The sequence below is a fragment of the Rana temporaria genome, chromosome 2, assembly GCF_905171775.1.
Source record: "Rana temporaria chromosome 2, aRanTem1.1, whole genome shotgun sequence".
In the NCBI taxonomy this organism is placed as follows: domain Eukaryota; kingdom Metazoa; phylum Chordata; class Amphibia; order Anura; family Ranidae; genus Rana; species Rana temporaria.
In genome coordinates this window covers 282,747,978-282,769,868 of record NC_053490.1, presented here as the reverse complement: position 1 = coordinate 282,769,868, position 21,891 = coordinate 282,747,978, and the positions used below count along the sequence as shown (strand labels likewise).

The 21,891-nt window shown below is 46.1% G+C and overlaps 1 protein-coding gene across 1 annotated transcript in view; it reads left to right on the top strand.

Moving 5' to 3' along the window:
* Positions 1-13,407: 13,407 nt before the first annotated feature.
* Positions 13,408-21,891, top strand: part of ZMPSTE24 (zinc metallopeptidase STE24) — a 38,208-nt gene continuing 29,724 nt past the window's right edge. The window contains exons 1-4 of the mRNA XM_040337119.1: positions 13,408-13,642; positions 18,426-18,572; positions 20,201-20,287; positions 20,498-20,614. Coding sequence (XP_040193053.1) covers positions 13,541-13,642; positions 18,426-18,572; positions 20,201-20,287; positions 20,498-20,614 — 453 coding nt within the window. The 5' untranslated portion in view covers positions 13,408-13,540. The remainder of the gene's footprint in view (positions 13,643-18,425; positions 18,573-20,200; positions 20,288-20,497; positions 20,615-21,891) is intronic.

Below are 21,891 nucleotides of genomic sequence, written 5' to 3'. Positions count from 1 at the left end.
TGTTTATTGCCAGGATTGAGCACTGCCTCTGCCCCTCTGACACAGCTGGCTAGGTAGTGAGATGCTGCAAACACCTATGAACTAGGTTATTATAACACTACCCACAACTGTCTTAGAAAATAAGAAATGGGCACCAGGCTAAGCAATAGTAACTGAAATAAAGTATATCGCCAAGCAAAAATAAATGGCTATGCCAAAGATACAATGAACAAATGGAGTCAGTTTGAATGCAATAAATTAGCTTATGAGTATATTAGGCTATAATATGGCAATTAATATGAATGACTGTGGTACTAAGCAACTAACCTAGAATCTGCAACACTGGTAAAGAGCATGTAAGGGTAGGGTGAGTATGATAGACAACATTTCATTCATATGTTTCCCCTTTAAATTGTTGGGTGCTAAGTCCAGGGGTAACACAGGAGGCCTACCCTAGAGTTAGTTCTTTTGGGCTGCGCCTGGTGAAAGAAGGGTCAGTGGCTCCAACACTAGGAATACACCTTCCACAAAGTTGTGCTCATCAGTACCGGACTGTGGTCATGTGAAAGTTAACACCTTACTGCCCGGCCATCATTCTGCTTTAGATGGCGCTTTACCATCTTGACTGGACTTCATATGATGTCCTTCGCAACACTCACCCTTGGGGGCGATAGCATGGTGAGCTGTGTCCCTCAGACACAGCGCATCACCAATCAGAGTAATGACATAGGTGCTTTACCATGTGATCAGCTGTGTCCAATCATGTAAAACAAATGCCGGTTATTCGCATTTCCTTTCCTCAGCGCTGGGGAAAGGATAGCAAATGACCGGCTTTCCAATTACAAGGGACATTTACACTGATAATCGGTGCAGCCTCATCAGTGAAGAAGAAAAATTACTTATTTGCAAAAGAGGGTTTTATTTTCTACATTTTCGGTCACTTTTCTTTTAAATGTATTTATTTTTTGTTTAGCAAATCCAGTGGGTGATTAAATACCACAAAAAAAAGCGCTCTATCTGTTTCCAAAAAAATATGACCACGCAATTGTCATTGTAAGTGTTACAGCGCTGAAAGTTGAAAATTGGCCTGGGCAAGAAGGGGGGAAAGTGTCCAGTGAGCAAGTTAAACATTAGACAGGGCGCAGAGCCAGTGCCCAGCATGTGAGGACCGCATGGACAAAGCTCCATCTGCAGGCTTTTGATTCTGCCTTGATCCTGTGAGCAGAATGCGTGCTCCTGACCCAGACTGTTGGAGTATGTGTGCAGGGACATCGTGAGCACCCCCTGAGGATGGTCAAATATGGGCAACCTCCGCCCAAAACACTGATTTGCCTGGGGATCCCAAGATGGCACCGATGGCTGGGAGGAGGACAAAGAATGGCTTCCGCTGGTGAGAAATGTGGAGGCTGCTCAGGACCAGGTAAGTCCCAGACCGCAGAGGGCCCACCTTAAACTCAGAGGGATATTTCTGAACAGGCTGGTGGCCAGCATGGGGGGGGGGGGAGATGCTGAAAATGAGCCGTCCCTTACACAGATCATGGCAGCCATACAGGGATGTCGGAACAAACGCGTTGATCATTTTGGGGAGCGTAAACTGGAGTTCTAACACATGAAGAATGATACGCAGAAGACCAGAGAAAAGGCTCAGGCTGCAGATCAATGTATTGCGTCCTTGGAGGATACTGTCAGGTCTATGGATACTGCTGTCCAGGTAGCAAAGAAGACCTTATCTGAGCATACTTTAAAAATGACCAGGGCTTTCAGCGATGGGAATGAGTGGGGATTGTTATCCTCTTATCAACTTTATCAGAGGGATGTACTCGTCTTCTCCTGTTTTAGGCCCCTTTCACACTGGGGTGGGAGCCGCGGTGGCGGTATAGCGCCGCTACTTATGGATAGCATTGCGCTCAGAGTCCGCCCAGGTGTGTTAGAAAAGCAAATGAATATTCAGTTTTCTAACACTGAACCGCCAATCAGGAAGCATGGGTCTGTTACTCGTTACCTGAAAGGACAGGTGGTGTGATCGCTGCTGCCTGACTTACCATCAAGACAGGGTAAGTGCTGGGCAGATGGTGGGGGGGGGGGGGGCTCAGTGGCAACTTTTGATGGGCACAGTGGCACTATTTGGGCACAGTGGCAGCATTTGATTGGGCACAGTGGCAGTGTTTGATGGGCCACAGTGGCTGCGTTTGTTTGTTTTTCTCAGACTTTTTTAGTTTTTTTGCGCTCCCCCAAAAAATGTTGAGCACCAGCCGCCACTGCTTCTGGCGTACTTGGCTAGACTGGAATATGTCCCTGTCTATATAAAAAGTGTTTACAATAGGGAACACTCTGAGGTATGTGACTTGGCTGAAATCCTACATGTTTTTACTCAATTCTATAGGATTATAGCTTTATATGTAGTGTACCTCTGTGGGAGGAGATGCATTGGGGAGACCTATTTAGCTAATATTGATCTACCTGTATTGACAAATGAAGACCGTGCTGTTCTGGAAAAGGTAATTACTGTGGAAGAGGCAATTTCTTCTTTTGCTCCCCAAAAATCTCTTGGTCTTGATGGTCTCCCCTCAGAGTGGTACCACATATTTAGGAATAGTTTAGTGCCTTGCCTCCTATGTGGGTTTGCTTCGGTCAGATTGGATGGTAGATTGCCACCTTCCATGAGAGAAGCTTTGGTGATTCTGATCCCTAAAGGGGCGAAAGATCCTAGGGAGTGTGACTCATACCATCCAATCTCATTAATAAATGTAGATACCAAAATTCTGGCTAAGAGACTGCAAACTGTTATCCTAAAACTGATTAATGCGGATCAAACAGGATTTATCCCTGGTAGATGTGCTCAGATGAATGTCAGGAGGCTTTTTGTGAACCTTCAGACTAAACATGACAACTCCAGGACAGGGATAGTGGCTTCTTTAGACACCAAGAAGGCTTTTGATTCAGTGGAGTGGTCTTATTTGCTTCCTCTCTAGGAATCCTATGGGTCTCTGTCTTTATCTCCTGGGTGAGGCTACTGTATACTGAACCGCTGGCAAGATTACGGGTTAATGGTATTATATCGGAACCCTTTCCTATTTTCCATGGAACTAGGCAGGGTTGCATACTGTCTCCCCTCCTGTTTGCTCTGGCCATATAGCCCCCTGCGACTAGGCTGAGATCTAGTACTAACCTGTCTGGTCTGCGTTTGGGGCAGTTGAAGAAATGCATCTCCCTATATGCAGATAACATGCTATTGTATCTGCAGAATCCAAGTCCTTCACGCTCTGCAGCTTTCGGGCTGATACAGGAGTTTGGACACTATTTTGGGTTCAGAATTAACTGAACAAAGTCATCCCTATTTCCCATCGATAACACTGCCCCATTCTTCTGTTGAGATTGTTTAAATATTTGGGGTACAGCTCCCTATTTCTAAGTTCTGGGAACTAAATGTGACACCAGTTATGGGGGCTTTTCGAGAGGGTACAGAAATGGCAGACTCCCACCTCTTACAGTGGTGGGTCGCATAAACCTGTTTAACCACTTCCCGCCCGGCCTAAAGCAGAATGACGTCCAGCAAGATAACATGCCAGCCCGCGGGTGAGTGAGCAGCGTGGAGGTCAGTGGTGCTGTGTGTCGCTCTGACACACCGCATCTCTGATTGTAGTAAGGATCCCCCGACGGCTTCTTACCACGTGATCAGTTGCGGCCAATCAGTGCCATCTATTAGTGTCAATCAGTGTCACCAGTCAGCGCCCATCAGTTCTACATATGGGTGCCAACTTATCAGTGCCTGTCAGTGAAGGAGAAAACAAAATTGTATAACAACTTAATTTTTTATTCTGTTTTTTTTTTGTCTGTTTAGCAAAAAAACTCCAGTGGTGATTAAATACCATCAAAAGAAAGCTGTATTTGTAGGAAAAAAATTATAAAAAATAGGATTTTATGCTCACCATAAAATCTTTCTCTAAGTTCATGGATGGACACAGCCTTAATCTTGATATAGTGGGAGATAGCCTACCTTAGGAGTGACTAGGCAAAAAGTGTTAACTTCAAAGCTGAACCGCCCCGCCCAGGGTGCGGTCCCACTGACTATATCCTCTCAGCCTGCACCAAGCAGTTCAGTTCGTAGCAAGCAGTACAAACCATAAAAAAAGAGAGGGATGGGTGCTGTGTCCATCCATGAACTCAGAGAAAGAGATTTTACGGTGAGCATAAAATCCTATTTTCTCTTTCGTTCATGGATGGACACAGCCTTAATCTTGAAATAGTTGGACATCCCAAAGCAGTGTCAAAATGAAGGGTGGGAACAGCATAAAAATAAACTTCACCCCAAAACAGAGCTCCTCAACTGAGGAGTTGTAACTCTAAACAGCCGCCTGCAAAACTTTGCGGCCGAAGAAGTATCCGAAGATGCACTCACATCAACTTGTAAAGTTTAGTGAAAGTGTGACCGGGCGACCAGGTCGCCGCCTTACACAACTGGGAAACAGACACTGGATGTCAGAATGCTCAAGAGGCACCATTGCCCTAGTCAAATACATTGTGATAGGGGGGGCGCCCGTCCCCTTATGGCGTAAGCCTGATCAGGATTTGTCGGGTCCACCTCGAAATGGTGGCCGAAGAAACCTGAACTGAGTCTGAACTCCGGGAACAGAGCAGTAACAGACAAGTATATTCTCGGAGCTCGGACAATGTCCAAGGGATGCCCCGTCGTCTCCTTAGGATTCGACGGATGAGGACACAAGTATGGCAGTACAATGTCTTCCTTGAGATGAAAGGTCGAAATTACCTTGGGAAGAAAAAAGGCTGCGGATGCAGCACCACCTTATCCTTGTGGAAGATCAGATAGGGAGCCTTTCATGACAAGGCTGCCAGCTCAGAACCTATCTTAACTGACCTAACCAAAAGGACCACTTTCTAAAAAAGTGTCAACAAGGGAACTTCCCTATGTTCTCAAACGGTTGTTTCTGAGGCACCTAGAGGTCATGCCGTTAAAGCCATTGACTGTAAAGCAGGATGATCTATTGGACCTTGCCACAGCAGGTCCTCTAGTAGCGGTAGACGCCAAGGTGCGTCTGCTATTCAAATCCCCACGGAGGTAGTGGAGGACGGGCCGGAGGGGCCACATGCTGAACCCCCTGCAGCGACTGTAAAGCAGGATACAGTATGGGACCTTGTGACAGCAGGTCCTCTCTCAGCGGTAGACGCCAAGGGACGTCTGCTACTAGCCGCACTAGATCGGCATACCAAGGACGCAGAGGCCGAACCGGAGCAATTAGGTATAATAGGAATCCCCTCTGCCTCCACTCTGCGAAGCAGAAGAGGCAGGAGCTTTAGAGGAGGAAAGGCATAGATTAGCCGGTACTGACTCCACGGCGCCACTAATGCATCCGTCGCGTCCGCCCATGGGTCTCTTGACCTGGCCACAAACCTCAATACCTTCCGATTGAGTCGAGACGCCAGGAGATCTACGTCTGACGTGCCCCATCTTTGGCAAAGGAGCTGAAACACCTCCGGGTGCAGAGACTATTCTCCTTGGTCCAGCATCTGGCGACTCAGGTTTCCACACCCGGAATGTATATGGCCGACAGGGCCGGTGCGCTCCTTTCTGCCCACCTTAGGCTGTGAGCGACTTCTGATGCTGCAGCCGAGCTTTTTGTTCCTCCTTGATGGTTGACATATGCCACCGCCGTGGCGTTGTCCGACTGGATCCTGACTGGACGCCCTCGTAGCCTCTGAGTCCCTGTGGAGAGGCACAGCCTGATCGCTCGAAGATTCTGGACATCGGCAAATGGGAATCCTCTGGAGACCAGCGACCCTGGGTCGACTGAACCCCCCAGACCCCCCCCCCCCAACCGGGAAGGCTGGCGTCCGTCGTGATGACTACCCAGTGATGAGGAAGGAACGACTTCCCGGACAGAAGTGCTGGTGAGGTCAGCCACCAAACTAGGGAGGTCCTGACCAGGTGGCTCACCCGGATTTGATAATCCAGGGATGATGGGCACTTGTCCCATCTGGACAGAATTTCCTTCTGTAGCACTCGCGTGTGAGATTGCGCATATGGTACCGCCTAAAAGGAGGCCACCATGAGGCCCAGGACTCGCATGCAAAAGCAGAGTGACAACCATTTCTGGGATGTCAACTGCCGCACCGCAGCCCAAAGGGTCTGCCACAGGGAAGAAAACCTTTGCCTCTGAGGAGTCCAGAATCAATCCCAGATATACTAGGCATTGAGTCGGTTCCTTACTGACTTCTGAATGTTCAGTAGCCACCCAAAGTGTCTGAGGGTCTGACAGGTTATAGACATGCTCCCCTCTAATTCTAAGGCTGAAGCGGCCCTCAGAAGCAGGTTGTCCAAGTAGCCTACGATAGCGACGCCCCGTTGTCTTAGTAGGGCGAGAATTGGGGCAAGCACCTTGGTGAACATCCTTGGTGCCGATGCCAAGCCAAAGGGGAGAGCCACAAATTGATAGTGGTCTTCCCCGACCACAAAGCGCAAAAGTCTCTGATGCTTTGTGCATATGGGGACATGTAAATAGGCATCCCTGATGTCCAAGGATGCCAGAGAGTCCCCCAGCTGGAGGGCAGTGACGACAGAGCGAACCGATTCCATCCGGAATCCTTGTACCTTCACAAAGCAATTGTTTGGTGGGCAAGATAGAAGTTCTATCTTGTACCCTGAAGACACTACTTTGCAAACCCACCAGTCGGGGGACCCGAGATGTCCAACAGGTCGCGAATACGTCCCCCCACCCGAGAGATGGGTGGGGGAAAACCTTCATGCGGACGTAGCTTTGTCTGCAGGTTTGTTGGGTTTGGGAAACCAGGGACGTCTCAGTCTCTGAGCAGGCGCTTTATCGACCTGTGGTCTTTTACCCGCCGTACTGGGCGGACGAAAAAAACTTTGTGTGCGTAAAGAAGGGCCCTTGCTTACGGCATGGCTCCTTCCCCTTTTTGGACTGTGGGAGCGGTGTGCTCTTACCTCCTGTAGCATCTTTAATAATGTCATCTAGGGAAGTTCCAAAAAGTCTGTTGCCCTTAAAGGGCAAGTCCATCAGGGCTTTCTTGGAAGATTGGTTGACGGATCAAATCTTAACCAAAGTAGACGGCGTAACGCCACTGCCTGACCTGGAGCTCTGGCCAGCAGCGGAATAGTGTCCAAGGCTGATTCACAAATGAATTTTAGGCCTTGTACTAGTAGGTCAGCTAGGGCTACCTCGTATGAGGAAGCCTGACGCTTGTAACCCATTGAGCAGCATCTTTGCCCCTTCCGTGAGTGTCTGAGACACCAGGGCCTCAACTATGGTTGGGCATACCGTCAAACACACTACCATGTACAGGTTGCGGGTGATCGCCTCAGCCTTTTCGTCCACAGGGTCTTGGAAGGCGGGAACCCCCTCCACTGGTATGGTGGAGCTTGTTTAATCTGGACACAGGAGGGTCCACTATCGGGGGCGAGGTCCATCTTTTCAAGAAACTCTCTTCAAGAGGGTTCTTGGTCCGCATCTTCAGATACCTCAGGGCCAAGGTCATGAGCGCTAGATGGACCCGGCAACGCATCTGAGTTGTCCCCAGCAGATGGCGGGGGGAGGGGGCGCTTTTTTTTATTTTTTCGATGGGGCCACATGAGAAACTAAAAATATTTTGGAGGGCCGGGCCAAAAGGCTAAACTCAATACTGCATAAAATCAATTGTATTTCTTTATAAAAAGCAGTAAATATCATTGTTGGACAACTGGTACGAGTACTTGTTATAGACATGGCACAGGAGGGGGACAGAGGCTGGGGACATGGCACAGGAGGGGGACAGAGGCTGGGGACATGGCACAGGAGGGGGACAGAGGCTGGGGACATGGCACAGGAGGGGGACAGAGGCTGGGGACATGGCACAGGAGGGGGACAGAGGCTGGGGACATGGCACAGGAGGGGGACAGAGGCTGGGGACATGACACAGGAGGGGGACAGACGCTGGGGACATGACACAGGAGGGGGACAGACGCTGGGGACATGACACAGGAGGGGGACAGACGCTGGGGACAGGCAGCCACTGTTTAATCAATAACAATTGATTAAACAGTGGCTGCATGTGATGGCACAGTGGCTGCGTGTGATGGCACAGTGGTTGCGTTTGATGGGCACAGTGGCGACAATTGATGGCACAGTGGCTGCGTTTGATGGCATGGCACAGTGGCGACAATTGATGGCACAGTGGCTGTGTTTGATTGCACAGTGGCTGCGTTTGATGGCATGTCACAGTGGTGACAATTGATGGCACAGTGGCTGCGTTTGATGGCATGGCACAGTGGCGACAATTGATGGCATGGCACAGTGGCGACAATTGATGGCACAGTGGCTGCGTTTGATGGCATGGCACAGTGGCGACAATTGAAGGCACAGTGGCTGCGTTTGATGGCATGGCACAGTGGCTGCGTTTGATGGCATGGCACAGTGGCGACAATTGATGGCACAGTGGCTGCGTTTGATGGCATGGCACAGTGGCTGTGTTTTATTGCACAGTGGCTGCGTTTGATGGCATGTCATAGTGGTGACAATTGATGGGCCCAGTGGCTGCCTGCATATGATGGGCACAGTGAGGCTTCAATTTTTTTGTTTGTTTTTTCGTTTGCGCCCCCCCCCCAAAAAAAAAATGTGAGCACCAGCCGCAGGCCACTGGACAAACTAATGCAGACAGACAGTGCACAGTACCATGAGGAAGTAAAAGCTGCCCAGGCCCCAGCACACATGCCACAGCTATACTTACTTTTCTTTCAGTGTCTGAGAGGCTGGCTCACAGTCAGTCAGGTCGGTGGTCGGCCACACTCAGCACTGCAGCTCTCTCACCTCCTTGTCCACTCCTCAACCCCACACTTCCCTGAGTTCCCTCACGCTGTGGACTCGAGATGGGCGGACGCAATTTGCAATTTGGCGCGGAGGCGCGCTGTGAATGCTGGGGCGGCCGCGGCGTCCTCCTCCTGATCACTCTGCTTGCTAGGTGCCGGTCGCCATCGCTCTGCTCTCCGCCGCAGCGCTAGTATTATAACTTTCTGCCGCCGGAATTTGCCGCTCCCTCCTAGGTGCCGCCTGGTACCAATGGTCCCATTGGGTCCCATGGACGGGCCGGCTCTGGCCCGGAGCACTCGCCCCTGCCTTCTGTTATCACCGCGGCGGGGAACATTACAAACAGCGTTTGAACAGCTGTTTTCCCCGCTGCGCATAGACACTCCCCCTTGGACGGATCTGTCCAATCACGAGCAAGGGGGAGTGTCTATGTGACTCCCCCTTGCTCGCGATTGGACAGATCCGTCCAAGGGGGAGTGTCTATGCGCGGCGGGGAAAACAGCAGTTCAAACGAACGCTGTCTGTAATGTTCCCCGCCGCGGTGATTAGCGTGGCAGCGGCGGGGGGGCCGGATTAAAAGGTCTGCCGGGCCGTATACGGCCCGCGGGCCGTAGTTTGCCCAGGTCTGCCCTGGAGTGTATAGCTCACCGACCACCTGTAGAGCGACGGGCATGTCGTGGACGACCCAGCGCACAGCAATGGTCAGCACACACTCGATGGCCGAAACTGGGAAGAATACAAGGATCTGGGATCCAGCCTGTCACCCAGTCAGCAGTTGATCGAAGATTGCAGGAAAACTTAAATAAATAAATAATAAAAAAATTAATTAAAAGCCTCCAAGCCTTGGGCCTGAAGGGAGCCATGTCTTTTCCTAGACTAGGCAGAAAAAAACTGAACTGCTTAGTGCAGGCTGAGAGGATATAGTCAGTGGGACCGCACCCTGGGCGGGGCGGTTCAGCTTTGAAGTTAACACTTTCTGCCTAGTCACTCCTAAGATAGGCTATCCCCCACTATGTCAAGATTAGGGCTGTGTCCATCCATGAACGAAAGAGAAATGTAGTTTAGGTACAGTGTTACATGACCGCACAATTGTCATTCAAATTGCGACAGCGTTAAAAGCTGGAAATTGTCCTGGGCAGGAAGGGGGGAAATGCCCTGTATTGAAGTGGTTAAAATTATTTTTCTTCCTAAATTGTTATACATTCTTTCGAACGCTCTTGTCAATGTGTCACTACGGGTCTCTAGGATTAGGAGCATAGACTACATTGTAGTGGGATTTCTGTGGGGATCTCTCTCCCCCAAAGTCTCCCTGGCTGTACTGAAATTGCCTGTTACGATGGGGGGGGGAATAGCCCTCCCGGACTTGTGTTCATTTTTTTTGCTTACTAACTGTCTTTTTTTACATTGGCAGTGTTTTCCCCAGATTCCTAATGCGACTACATTGCTGGTGGCTGCTGTAGATACTTCCCAGGAAACTCTCCTGAATATGATGTATAGGAGGAAGGTACCGGATAAAAAGTTGGGTTCCAATATGGCACTTCGTGGCAGGATATTTCATCTCTGAGCCGAGCGGGCAGGGGATAAGCCCTTAAGGTTGTCCCCTAAGGCTGGGTTCACACTACTACACTACTTTCATCCTACTTTGCTCTGCTACATTGGTCCTACATTTATCCTACATTGGTCCTACATCCATCCTACTTTCATGAACAGGATACTACTTTGGTCCGACTTCAATGATATTCAATGGGCCTGAAGTAGGATCAATGTAGGACCAAAAGTAGTACAGGGAGCATTTTCAAAGTCGGACTGACTTGTGTAGGACGCTACAAGACGCTCTCATAGGGAAACATTGAACACAGAGCAAAGTAGGATGAAAGTAGTGTAGTAGTGTGAACCCAGCCTAATAGTCCGCTGTGGTATAATCAATCGTTGGGAGAGTTCTTTAAACTGGAAGACGTATGCGTATGGGCTAAATATGGGGTAAAGTATTTACATCAAATATACCAACGGCACAATATCCATCTTTGCTCAATTACGGGAACAGTTTGGCACACCCAGGACTTGGCATTTCCGTTATGCTCAGTTACGTCTGTCCTGCCTTCCATCGCGGCTGATGAACTTCTCAATGAAACACACATGTGCAGTGATCACTGCACTGATAGTTCTTCGACATTTCTGCTGTTTCTCTACAGGTTCATTCACACGTGTGACAGCCCTTGCCACCCCTCTGAAAAGTGATCCATGGTGGAATGTGTTGACTCCTGAAGATAACAGCTAGAACCTTGGTATTGTTTTTAGTAGCCGGCGGCTGGCTTTCTCATGAAAGCGTTTCGAGCAGCTCAAGAGAACGCTTTCCAAAGAGGCAGGGGGATACGCCTTTGCTGATGTTTCTCTGGCTTGCCGTATTTGCCGGTTTGCCCATCAAACAATCTGATGGTGCCCCCGGCTGACCACACATGCAATCAAAGTGTAGATCTGCTTTGATATGACATTTTTTAACCACTTAAGGACTACCCCTCGTACATATACTGCGGCAAGGCGTATCACGTATCTGAAGGTGATTTCTTGCACTGGCTCTGGGGGCGCTTACCCCCGGAGCTGCGCTCCCCTTGTGATTGGACACAGTGGGATTCAATCAGCAGGTCCGGTGACCATCACAACCGTTCGCTGGAGAGGGGGAACGGTGGTCTGCATATGTAAACGAGACAGACCGTCGTTCGGTCAGACAGGAAGAGAGGGATCTGTGATTCCTGCTTATTAGGAACACAGATGTGTCTCTTACTAGTCAGTCCATCCCCCGCACACTCAGGGAACACAGATAACACTTTGATTGTCCCTGATGTTAACCCCTTCCCTGCCAGTGTCATTTATAGAGCGACAGTCCATTTATTTTAGCACTGATCACTGTATTGATGTCACTGGTCCCCAAAAAGTGTCACTTAGTGTCAGATTTGTCCGCTGCAGTCCTGCTAAAAATTGATGATCGTCACCATTATTAGTAAAAACAAACAAAATAAAAAGTTCATAAATCTATCCCATAGTTTGTAGACACTATAACGTTTGTGCAAATAAATCAATATACACTTATTTGGATTTTTTTTACCAAAAATATGTAGCAGAATACAAATTGGCCTAAACTAATGAAGAAATTTGATTTTTTACAGGATGTGTTTCATAGCAGAAAGTAAAAAATATGTTTGTTTAATTTTTTTTTGTTTATAGCGCAAAAAATAAAAAAACGTTCATCAAAGACCACCAAACAAAGCTCTACTTGTGGGAAAAAAAGGACATCAATTTTATTTGGGTACAGTGTTGTACGACCGTGCAACTGTCAGTTAAAGTTATGCAGTGCCGTATTGCAAAAAAATGGCCTGGTCATTAAAGTGGTGTTCTGCCCACCACTGCAAAAATTAAAAGCCAACAGCTACACATATCGCAGCTGCTGGCTTTTAATAATAGGACACTTACCTGTCCCGGAGTCCAGCGATGTCGGCACCGCAGCTGATGTTTCCATCAGCTGTCGGGTGCTGCCACCACCATTGTGGGTAAGGGAACACGGCTTCACGCCGGGAACTTTACTGCGCATGCACGAGGCTCCGCTCCTCTCTCCTACTGGCCCGGCGACATGGGGAGGAGGAGGGAGCTAAGCCGTGATGTCAATGGCCGCAGCTCCAGAAGGTGGGGACAGGATACCTGTCAAAGATCCGCTCCCCCCTGAAAGGTGCCAAATGTGGGGTGAAGGTAAAGGAGATATTTGAGGTCTTTTTGACCCTAGATCTCTCCATAAAGAGGACTTATTTCTAATACAAGAGATGTTTTCATCCCTTGTAATAGTTATAAGAGAAATTAACGGGACAGTGTAAAAAAAAAATATATATATTAAAGCGGTATTCGCACCACATGCATGGGGTATCATGGTAAATGTTAGAGCGAGAGCAATAATTCTAGCACTCCCCTGTAACTCTAAACAGGTAACTTGTATATGCGTTTAAAGCGTCACCTATAGAGATTTTAGTACTGTAGTTTGTCACCATTCCACAAACGTGCGCAATTTTAAGTACCGTGTGACATAAAAAAATTGCAACGATCCCTGTTTTATTCCCTAGGGTCTCTCTGCTAAAAGAAAAATATATAATGTTTGGGGGTTCTAAGTAATTTTCTAGAAAAAAAATACAGATTCAAACTTGTAAATAAAAAGTGCCAGAAAAATCCTGGTCTTCAAGAGGTTATTGTGTGCATTGTTTTAGTGCATGTTGCCACAATGCATAACATTCCAATAGTAGGTAAAGCGGGTCATATTCCATGTAACCTATTAGGTTATTTATTTCCCTACGCTTCCTTATTATGACTCTCAGGACTGAAGACACTGGCAGACATTCCCCCACTAATCACCCATGCAGGTCCACCTGCCCCCTTTATTATACAGCAACACCGCTTCTTCTCTATTGTCCCTGTGCTTGTATATCAACTGCAGTTCCTGTGCCACGAGAGTGCAATCATGTGACCTTCCACCAATCGCGGCTCCCGAATGTTCAGAGCGACCGGAAAGCCCCAAAGGCGGAAGTGTTCTTCACCAATCAGAACTGGCGCTTTCTAAGATGATAACCAATGAGCGTTTTCCTGTGGGAAGGACCACGCTATGAAGACTTCGGTTTTAGTCTACGTCAGCCCTGGACCAATCACCGTTCGGCTGTGTTGGTTTCGGTTGTGAGCCGGTTGCTGGTGCTGCTCGTACGGGTGGCAACATGGTGCTGTCTGAGCTGGCTGTGGAGGGGCAGATATTCTACGCCGTGCTGCTCTTCTCATGGGTGGTGTATGTGTGGGAGGCCTATCTGGCCAGCAGGCAGGTGAGTGACTGAATGAATGACTGCTGAGGGAGAGTCGGGGATGTGTCATGCTTTGTCACTCATGGAGGCGTCAGTGAGAAGGAGAAGCATGACGTCCTTATTGCTCACTTTGTACTGGGTTAGGAGCTGCTGTGCTCTGCCTGGGATTACAGGGGAGACCAGGCAACGAGCACAGTACAATATAAGGTCCTCCATTGAAATCTGAGCCCCCTCCCTCCCTGTACAAATGGCTGCAGAATAGTAGAGGAGATGTGAACCTGTGAGGGGAAAATGGAGGACCTCAAATCTTTTCAGAAGACACAAATCCACTAGACTTCTGAGATCTGGGGGGGCTCACTGTTCCCTAAGAATCTCACTGGAAGGATAGCAACCATGCACCCTACAATGCAGAAGATATATGGGGGGGGGGGTATATATTCCTTAAGTGGAATGTATCACTTGCCTAAACCCCCTTCCTGCCCAGGCTAATTTTCAGCTTTAAAGCGGGGGTTCACCCCAAAAAAAAATTCTAACATTACATTGAGCCGACTTGTTAGAATGACATTAGGCTGTTTTTTTTTTTTTATCTCCTTGCTGTACATACCGTTTTATCTATATATTTTCACCGCGGCTTCCGGGTATGTATTCTGCGGGACTGGGTGTTCCTATTCACATGTTAATTGATTGACATGCTTCTGACTGGCGCATACAGCGCATCACGAGTTGCCGAAAGAAGCCGGACTGCGAGTCGGGTCTATACGGCGCCTGTGCACCGACGTTCGGCTTCTTTCGGCAACTCGTGACGCGCTGTATGCGCTGGTGGGGAAGCATGACAATCAATTTATCATGTGAATAGGAACGCCCAGTCCCGCAGATTACATACCCTGAAGCCGCGGTGAAAATATAGCTAAAACGGTATGTACGGCAAGGAGATAGAATGACATTAGGCTGTTTTTTTTTTTTTTTTTTTTTTTTTTAACAAGTCGGCTCAATGTAATGTTAGAATTTTTTTTTTTTTTTTGGGTGAACCCCCGATTTAACAATTGCTCGGTCATGCAAAAATGTACACATGACTTTTTTTTTGTTATAAAACTTTGCAAACAGGTAATTTTTCAGCTGCACTGATGTGCACTTGCTGTGAGAAAAGGAATGGCAAGTGTGTGTTTACATTGTGATTGGACACAGCTGATCGTGTGGTAAAGAGCCGCTGCGGTTGGCTCTTTACCCCAATCTGTGATCAGCTGTGTCGGAGGGACACAGCAATTACAGGGCTCGCTGGGTGCACTCTGCAGTAGGGGTGTAACGGATCGTCACCGATCCGTGATCCGAACGGGCCACCCCGTTTGGATCGGCACACCCCGCGATCCGCGGAGCGCTCCGGAGCCTAGGCCTAGGAAAGTCCCCGGCTTCGGCCTAGCTCCGGAGCGATCTTGCTCCACCCAGTCTGCTTGCCAGAGCCCAGCGTGACACGCCTCCCCGCCTCCCCGGGGAGGCGTGTCACGCTGTGCACTGGGCTCTGGCAAGCCGACATGGAGAGGGAATAGTAGCAGAGAAGCACTAGTGTGAGAGGAGGAGGGGGGGGGGGGGGGAGAGCACATTTCACGGGTGGATTAAAGAGGAAGCAGGTGAGGCTGTTTGGGACTTGTTAAAAGTACAATCTTGATGTTTTTACAGCTATATATATATATATATATATAATATATATATATATCTGTAAAAACATCAAGATTGTACTTTTAACAAGTCCCAAACAGCCTCACCTGCTTCCTCTTTAATCCACCCGTGAAATGTATGTGTGTGTGTGTATATATATATATATATATATATATATATATATATATATATATATATATATATATATATATATATATATATATATATATATATATTACACACACACACATTTTTTTTTTTTTGCGCTGATCCGAAAATGATCCGATCCGTGACTCCTGATCCGAGGATCGATCCGATCCGTGAGTTTTTTGATCCGTTACACCCCTACTCTGCAGTAGGTGCGGTTCTGGGAGGACGTCAATAGATGCCCTCCTAGAACTGGATGACTGTGCTGTAGCCATCAGTTGGGTGGCCTTGGCAGGATCAGGAAGTGATTAAACTCCACTTTTGACCTTGTACCTACGGGTAAATTACACACGATATGAAAATCGGAAGTAACATTTTTATTTATTTTTTCCAAACAGTCTACCGATTTTTGGATCGTTGGTATTTTATTTTTTTACGTGAACTTAACATCCAAATGATCAAATTCCCTTTTAGCATTTGACAGTCAAATGTTGCCTAAGGCTTGGTTCGCAATAGTGCTCCAAAGTCGCATGTTTTCTGGATTTGAATAGATGCCTTTGAAATCAATGGGTGGTGACTTTGTGTCCAAAGTCGTACTATTGTGAATTGAGCCCAATAACACTTCAGTAGGGAAATTATTTAAGCCAGATTCACACTGGGCCAGATTGAAACCGTGCGAGTTTAGCTGAACTCTCACAATTTCACTCCCGCCTGTCAGTCCTATTTCAGCTGCGATTACAGGTTTCTGCATAAATGTCAATGTAAATTGCGGGCTGAAATCGCAAAAAGTAGTACAGAAATGTATTTTTGAAATTGGTGTGGCGTTGCACTGATTAGGACAGTGCCATTGCTGACAAATGCTGCTTTTTTGACATGCGATTTGACATGTCAAAATGCACCAGTGTGATCCAGGGCTAAAGGAGAAATGCAGCCAAAGGTCGTTTGGCTGTACTTCTCCTGCGGATCACAATAGTGCAGTTTATTTTGCACTACTGTGACCCGTTTTCAGCAGAAAGCGGGCTGAAATCCACAGTCTGTCACAGAGTTGGTCTAGGCTCGGGCAAATCGTAACACTGGGGTCGGGATCCAACCACATGCCTGGACCGACACCCAGCTCGGCCTCTCTGCAAGAGCCTGAGCCGGCTGCTGCTAGCGCTCCAGAGAGCGAAAAGGGGGCAGAGCAGACAGTGGTGACTGACAGTCGCCAGCTCTCTGCTTTGGATGCTGTGCGAACCAAGCAATCTGCGGTGTTGGCTCGCTCGGTTCTCAGTTTTTGCCCTGGTTCACACTGGGTACGATTTGGAACGATTTGAGATGCGATTTGACATGTCAAATCGCATCTCAAATCGGCGGCAATTGTCGGCAATGGCACTGTCCTAATCAGTGCGACGCCGCATCTGCGATTTCAAAAAGTAGTTCCTGCACTACTTTTTGCGATTTACATTAAATTGCGGGCAAAATCGCGGTAAAATCGCAGCCGCGAAATCGCGGTAAAATCACGCATTTTACAGCGATTTTGAATTCGCAGCAGTGTGAACCTAGGCTTAGAGCCGGTGGGGGACAGATGCAGCATCCACTTGGGTAAGTATATATCTGCAAAAACACCATACTTCTCTTTTAAAAATAAAAATGATCCCAGCAAAATGGTCCGTTTACAAGTATTTGTTTGGAGCATGTTCTCAAATCTTCAGGCCTCCACAGTAGTGTAAGTCTTATTGAGCACCAGGGCCGTTAATTATTAAGCAGTACCCCAGGCAAACTGCAGAAACACAGTTGACTTGGATACGTGTACAGTTTTGCTTGTCAGAATTTTGTACTACTGTACAGCTGGTCTTCTTTCCATACACTGACCATACTGCTCTTATATGCAGGTGACACCTTTTGTATACATGAAAAATGAAACCTGATATTACAAAGGACAGTGAGCGTGTGACAAATGCCTAGCTTCAGTTGTGGCCATCAATTAATAAATAATTAATCTTTATTCTCGTCCAAAAGCAGTGTCTGAAGAAGTATTCAACATACTTTTGGGGCTGTGCTGATTTTCCTAAATTCTTCTTTTTTTTTTTTTTTTTTGTTCCACCCACCTGACAGACGAGACCGTTGGTCACCACATTTTACATGAGAGTAGCAGAGCGAACCGACAACTGACAGAGATTTTATTGTGGTCTTGTGTAAAGATATAGCTGGAAACTAAAGGAAAGGGTTGATTCCTTGTTGTTAGTATTCTTGTTTTTTTTTTCAACATGAAATGTTCCTTGAATTCAAATGCCTAAGAAAGATAAACCATTATCCAAGTGTTCCCAGTACATCTCATAAAATAGACCAATATGACATGCAGTAGTTTTGCCTCTAAACTTAGCCTGCCTCCTAGTGGATACGCTTTTCTTTAAGCATATGCTCCAACTTTGGTATATATACTCTCTGCATTCTGCCGAGTTGGGATTATACGATGGGGGGGGCCCCCCCCTTTTTTTTTATTATATATATTCTCACACCCCCCCCACTTTTAAGTACACAATGGGGTTTATTTACTAAAGCTGGAAAGTGCAAAATCAGTCTCGCTTCTGCATAGAAACCAATGAGCTTCCAGGTTTTATTACCAAAGATTAATTGAACAAGCTGGGGTTAGAAGCTCATTGGTTTCTATGCAGAAGTGAGCCTGATTTTGCACTTACCAGCTTTAGTAAATAAAGCCTGTTGTGCACTTAAAAGTGGGGGGTGTATATATATTGCATTACTTTTTTTTTTGCTTTATTGTATTATATAAACCTGCATACTTTTTAAAGTATTTGCTATGGATGCATAATAAGACATGGTTCAAGTGCACATTTTATTGTCTTGGCTATGGGGGCTCATACTGACAATAGAAATCCCTGTGTTTTGATCGGTCTTTGGTGCTGTATTACTTTAAATCGTGTTGGCTGGCTAATGGATAACTGCTTTATTATGTGTTCTTGCCTTTAAACTTTTTTTATTAAATAATTTTTGTTTTCTATTGCAGAGAAAGGTATATCGGACTACAACACATGTGCCTTCTGAACTTGGTAATATTATGGATTCAGAAACGTTTGAGAAATCTCGCCTTTATCAGCTTGATAAAAGTACCTTCAGTTTTTGGTCTGGATTGTACTCTGAAATAGAAGGCACAGTAAGTGTTTTTTTTTTTTTGTGAGTAATTAAAAAGGGGTTATTTTGGGGTTGTTTGTATTATCTTGGCACTTTTATTCAATATGTTTTTTAAAGTATGGGGAAATGTTTTTTACTAAAACAAAATTGTATTGCATGCCACCAAAAGAGAGCTTGATAAAAATGTTTATAAAGCTCACTTGAGTGAGTGACCGAGTAATTGTCAAACTATCACAGCAATGAAAACTGAAATTGCTTGATGCTAGTATATTTATATGGATAAACAAGCTGCTGGCAGGTTTTCAACAAGCTCTGAGAACTTCTGAAGTTTACTGAAGCCTGGTAGCAGCTTGTTTTAACACTTGCTGACCAGTGATAAACTTGTATGTTGCTGGACTTCAAGCAGTTTGTGTGATCAGCTCTTGTAAAAGCCACCTTCCATTGGCCAGACAGCTGAACAAAGCTAGGATTGGCTCTGATCAGCTCTCTGCTATAGTAACCCTGAAGCGATGACCTGACATCACTCCCAGTTTACCCAGAAGGCACCATTTAAAAAACAAAACAAACATTCAAAAACCCTGATATTGGTGGTTTGAATGCATTTAAGGGCAGAAAAGAAACTTGGGGTCTAAAGCCTCGCGCGCACACACACGACTTCCAACTGACTTTTCTGTGGATTTTGCTCCGAATGGGCATTGGCCGTGAAATTTGGTATGCATACACACGGCAGGCTTTTTCAGCCAACAAAAACGAACGTAGTGACACAATAGACGTACTACGTGGTTTTTCTGCTCTTTACCGCCACCCTTTGGTCAACTTCTGCTATTGTTTGATCTTTAGCATTTGGTTCTGAGCATGCGTGTTTGTACTTTAAACAAGTCCATCGGACTAAAATCCAAACACAATCGGATTAGCCGACGTAGGACATTTGTTGCTGGAAAGTTTGTCTGTTCTCACAGCAAACATTTGTCCGATGAAAAAGTTTGTTCAATGGAGTGTACTCAGTCGGATTGTCTGCAAAAACAGGTCTTTTGGACAATTGTTAAAAAGTCAGATCATGTATACAGGCTTTTAGACTCCAAATCTCTCCATAACAAGTATCCGTCACATGCCTGTTGCTGTCACAAGTATATTTACATTTCTTGTGACAGTGATGTGGGGGTGCAATGCCGGGCTCTTGCAGACTGTGGAAGCTGCAGCAATTACATGTTGCGCCCTGATTACGGGAGTAACGTGTTATAAAAGGTAAACTTATCCGTGTATATGAATAAAGTCAGCTCATTTTCAAAATGAATGCAGGGACTCATGCTTATGGGGGTGAAGAGATCACAATCAAAACCTGATTAGTATTTGTTGCTACCTATAGCGGTTTTGAAGGGGCAGCATTCTTTGTGTCCAGCTGTAGCTAGAACCTGGTGTTTCAGCCTGTCTAATATGGATATGGCTCTTTCCTCCTGTTAGCATGGTTTTTATTCGGCTGTACATGGGATAAGAGGCTTTTTTTAAGTCGAACGTAAATGTTACTGTATTTGTTTTTTATGTTATATATATATATATATATATATATATTTTTTTTTTTCAGTATTGTTTATATCTGGTGATCTAGCCACTCTGAATTGGTGTTGTACCTTACCCTTGTCTTTTGTGCAGCTCATTCTTGTTTTAGGAGGGATTCCTTTCCTGTGGAATGTGTCAGAACATGTACTGTTTCGTGGAGGCTTCACTTCAGAGTATGAGGTGGGTTTGAAATGGATTTATATTATGTGTGTGTATATATGTGTGTATGTGTGTGTGTATGTGTATATATATATATATATATATATATATATATATATATATATATATATATATAATGCTGTATGCGCAAATGTTCCTCCTTGGGACCAGTAAAAAAACATTTAAGTAGTTCTTTTGTTTGTAATAATTTTTTTTTTTTCTTTATCATAGATTACTCACTCGCTGATGTTCCTGTTACTTTCCACACTGTTCAGTTCCCTGACTGGTCTCCCATGGAGCTTATACAGTACCTTTGTTATTGAAGAAAGGCATGGCTTCAACCAACAGGTAATCCTAGTTTAAAGGCCAAGTCCACCTTCTGGAATAAATAAATGCATATAATATTATTATTATTTTCTGCATAGGAGCCTGGAAAGTGTAACCACAATCAGTTGATTGGGGTTACAATGCTCTGGCTCCTGCAGCTGCATGATCATACCAAGGTACAGATCTTCAAGAAATGGCTAGAGGAAGTGTCAATGGACTACAAGTACAGTGATGTCGCCACACTGTGCTCTAGTTGAGAACCAAGTCCCTTTGCCACACTGTCAGTTGGAGCCCATAATTGTTCCATTGATAGTCCTATGAAGGAATGATGCAGCTGGGCAGACACAGCTATTGATTTTAAATTGAAATGGAGCCGGGCTGGTGGGAAGATGAACCCCTGGCATCTTTGGGGGGGGGGGGGTATTGATGGTGGGTGGCTGGCTGGCTATGCAGACTTTTTAAATATGGGTGTAACGCATGCACAGAAAAGTAGACTTTGGTGTGCTGGTAATTATTGGAGTATAGCTCATAAAGTCTTTGATAATCGCTTGTTGACCACCTCACATACGAGTGCGGTGGCAGAGCGTCTCTCCTGTGCTGGATCACGTACATAGTACATGACTTGGCACCTCCAGGAAGGGTGCGGCTGTGCTGTGACTAGACACAGCACAAGCCGATCAGCGGATGCCGGACAATTTGACTGCTGGCCCCCACTGATTGTAGAGACACAGAACAGAGCTCTGCCTATGTAAACAAGGCAGGGATGTGGTGATATTTTTTTCCTTGTAACACAGAGAATAATATCCAGCACATCCCTTACAAATTGATTGGTTTGCACAAAAGTTAGTGTCTACAAATGATGGTGTGTGTGTTGGGATTTCTTTTTATACTAATAATGGCGGCAATCAGCGATACTGCAGTATTGCGGTGGACAATTGGACACTGACACTTTGTGGGAACCAGTAACAAGAATTTGAGAGGAAATTGCCAATATATAGCCTATATATCGGCTACAATATACACATAGCTTTTATTTTCGCTTTTATACAGCAATAGTTAGAGTTCCTCTGTAAGTAGGAAAATTACTGGTATAGTCTTTTAAAGGTATCTTAAACGAGAGAGATGTTTTGCAGATGTTATGTGACCACACGTTAATATCAAGATAGCACGGTCTGAGGTGCATACAGCTAAGTTGTAGAACTCGTCTGCAAAATGCACAAACACCTGCCAATTTTAGGCTACACATCCTGGGATAAAAGAGATGACATTTGCTATAGCAAGAATTGTGGTAGATGTGT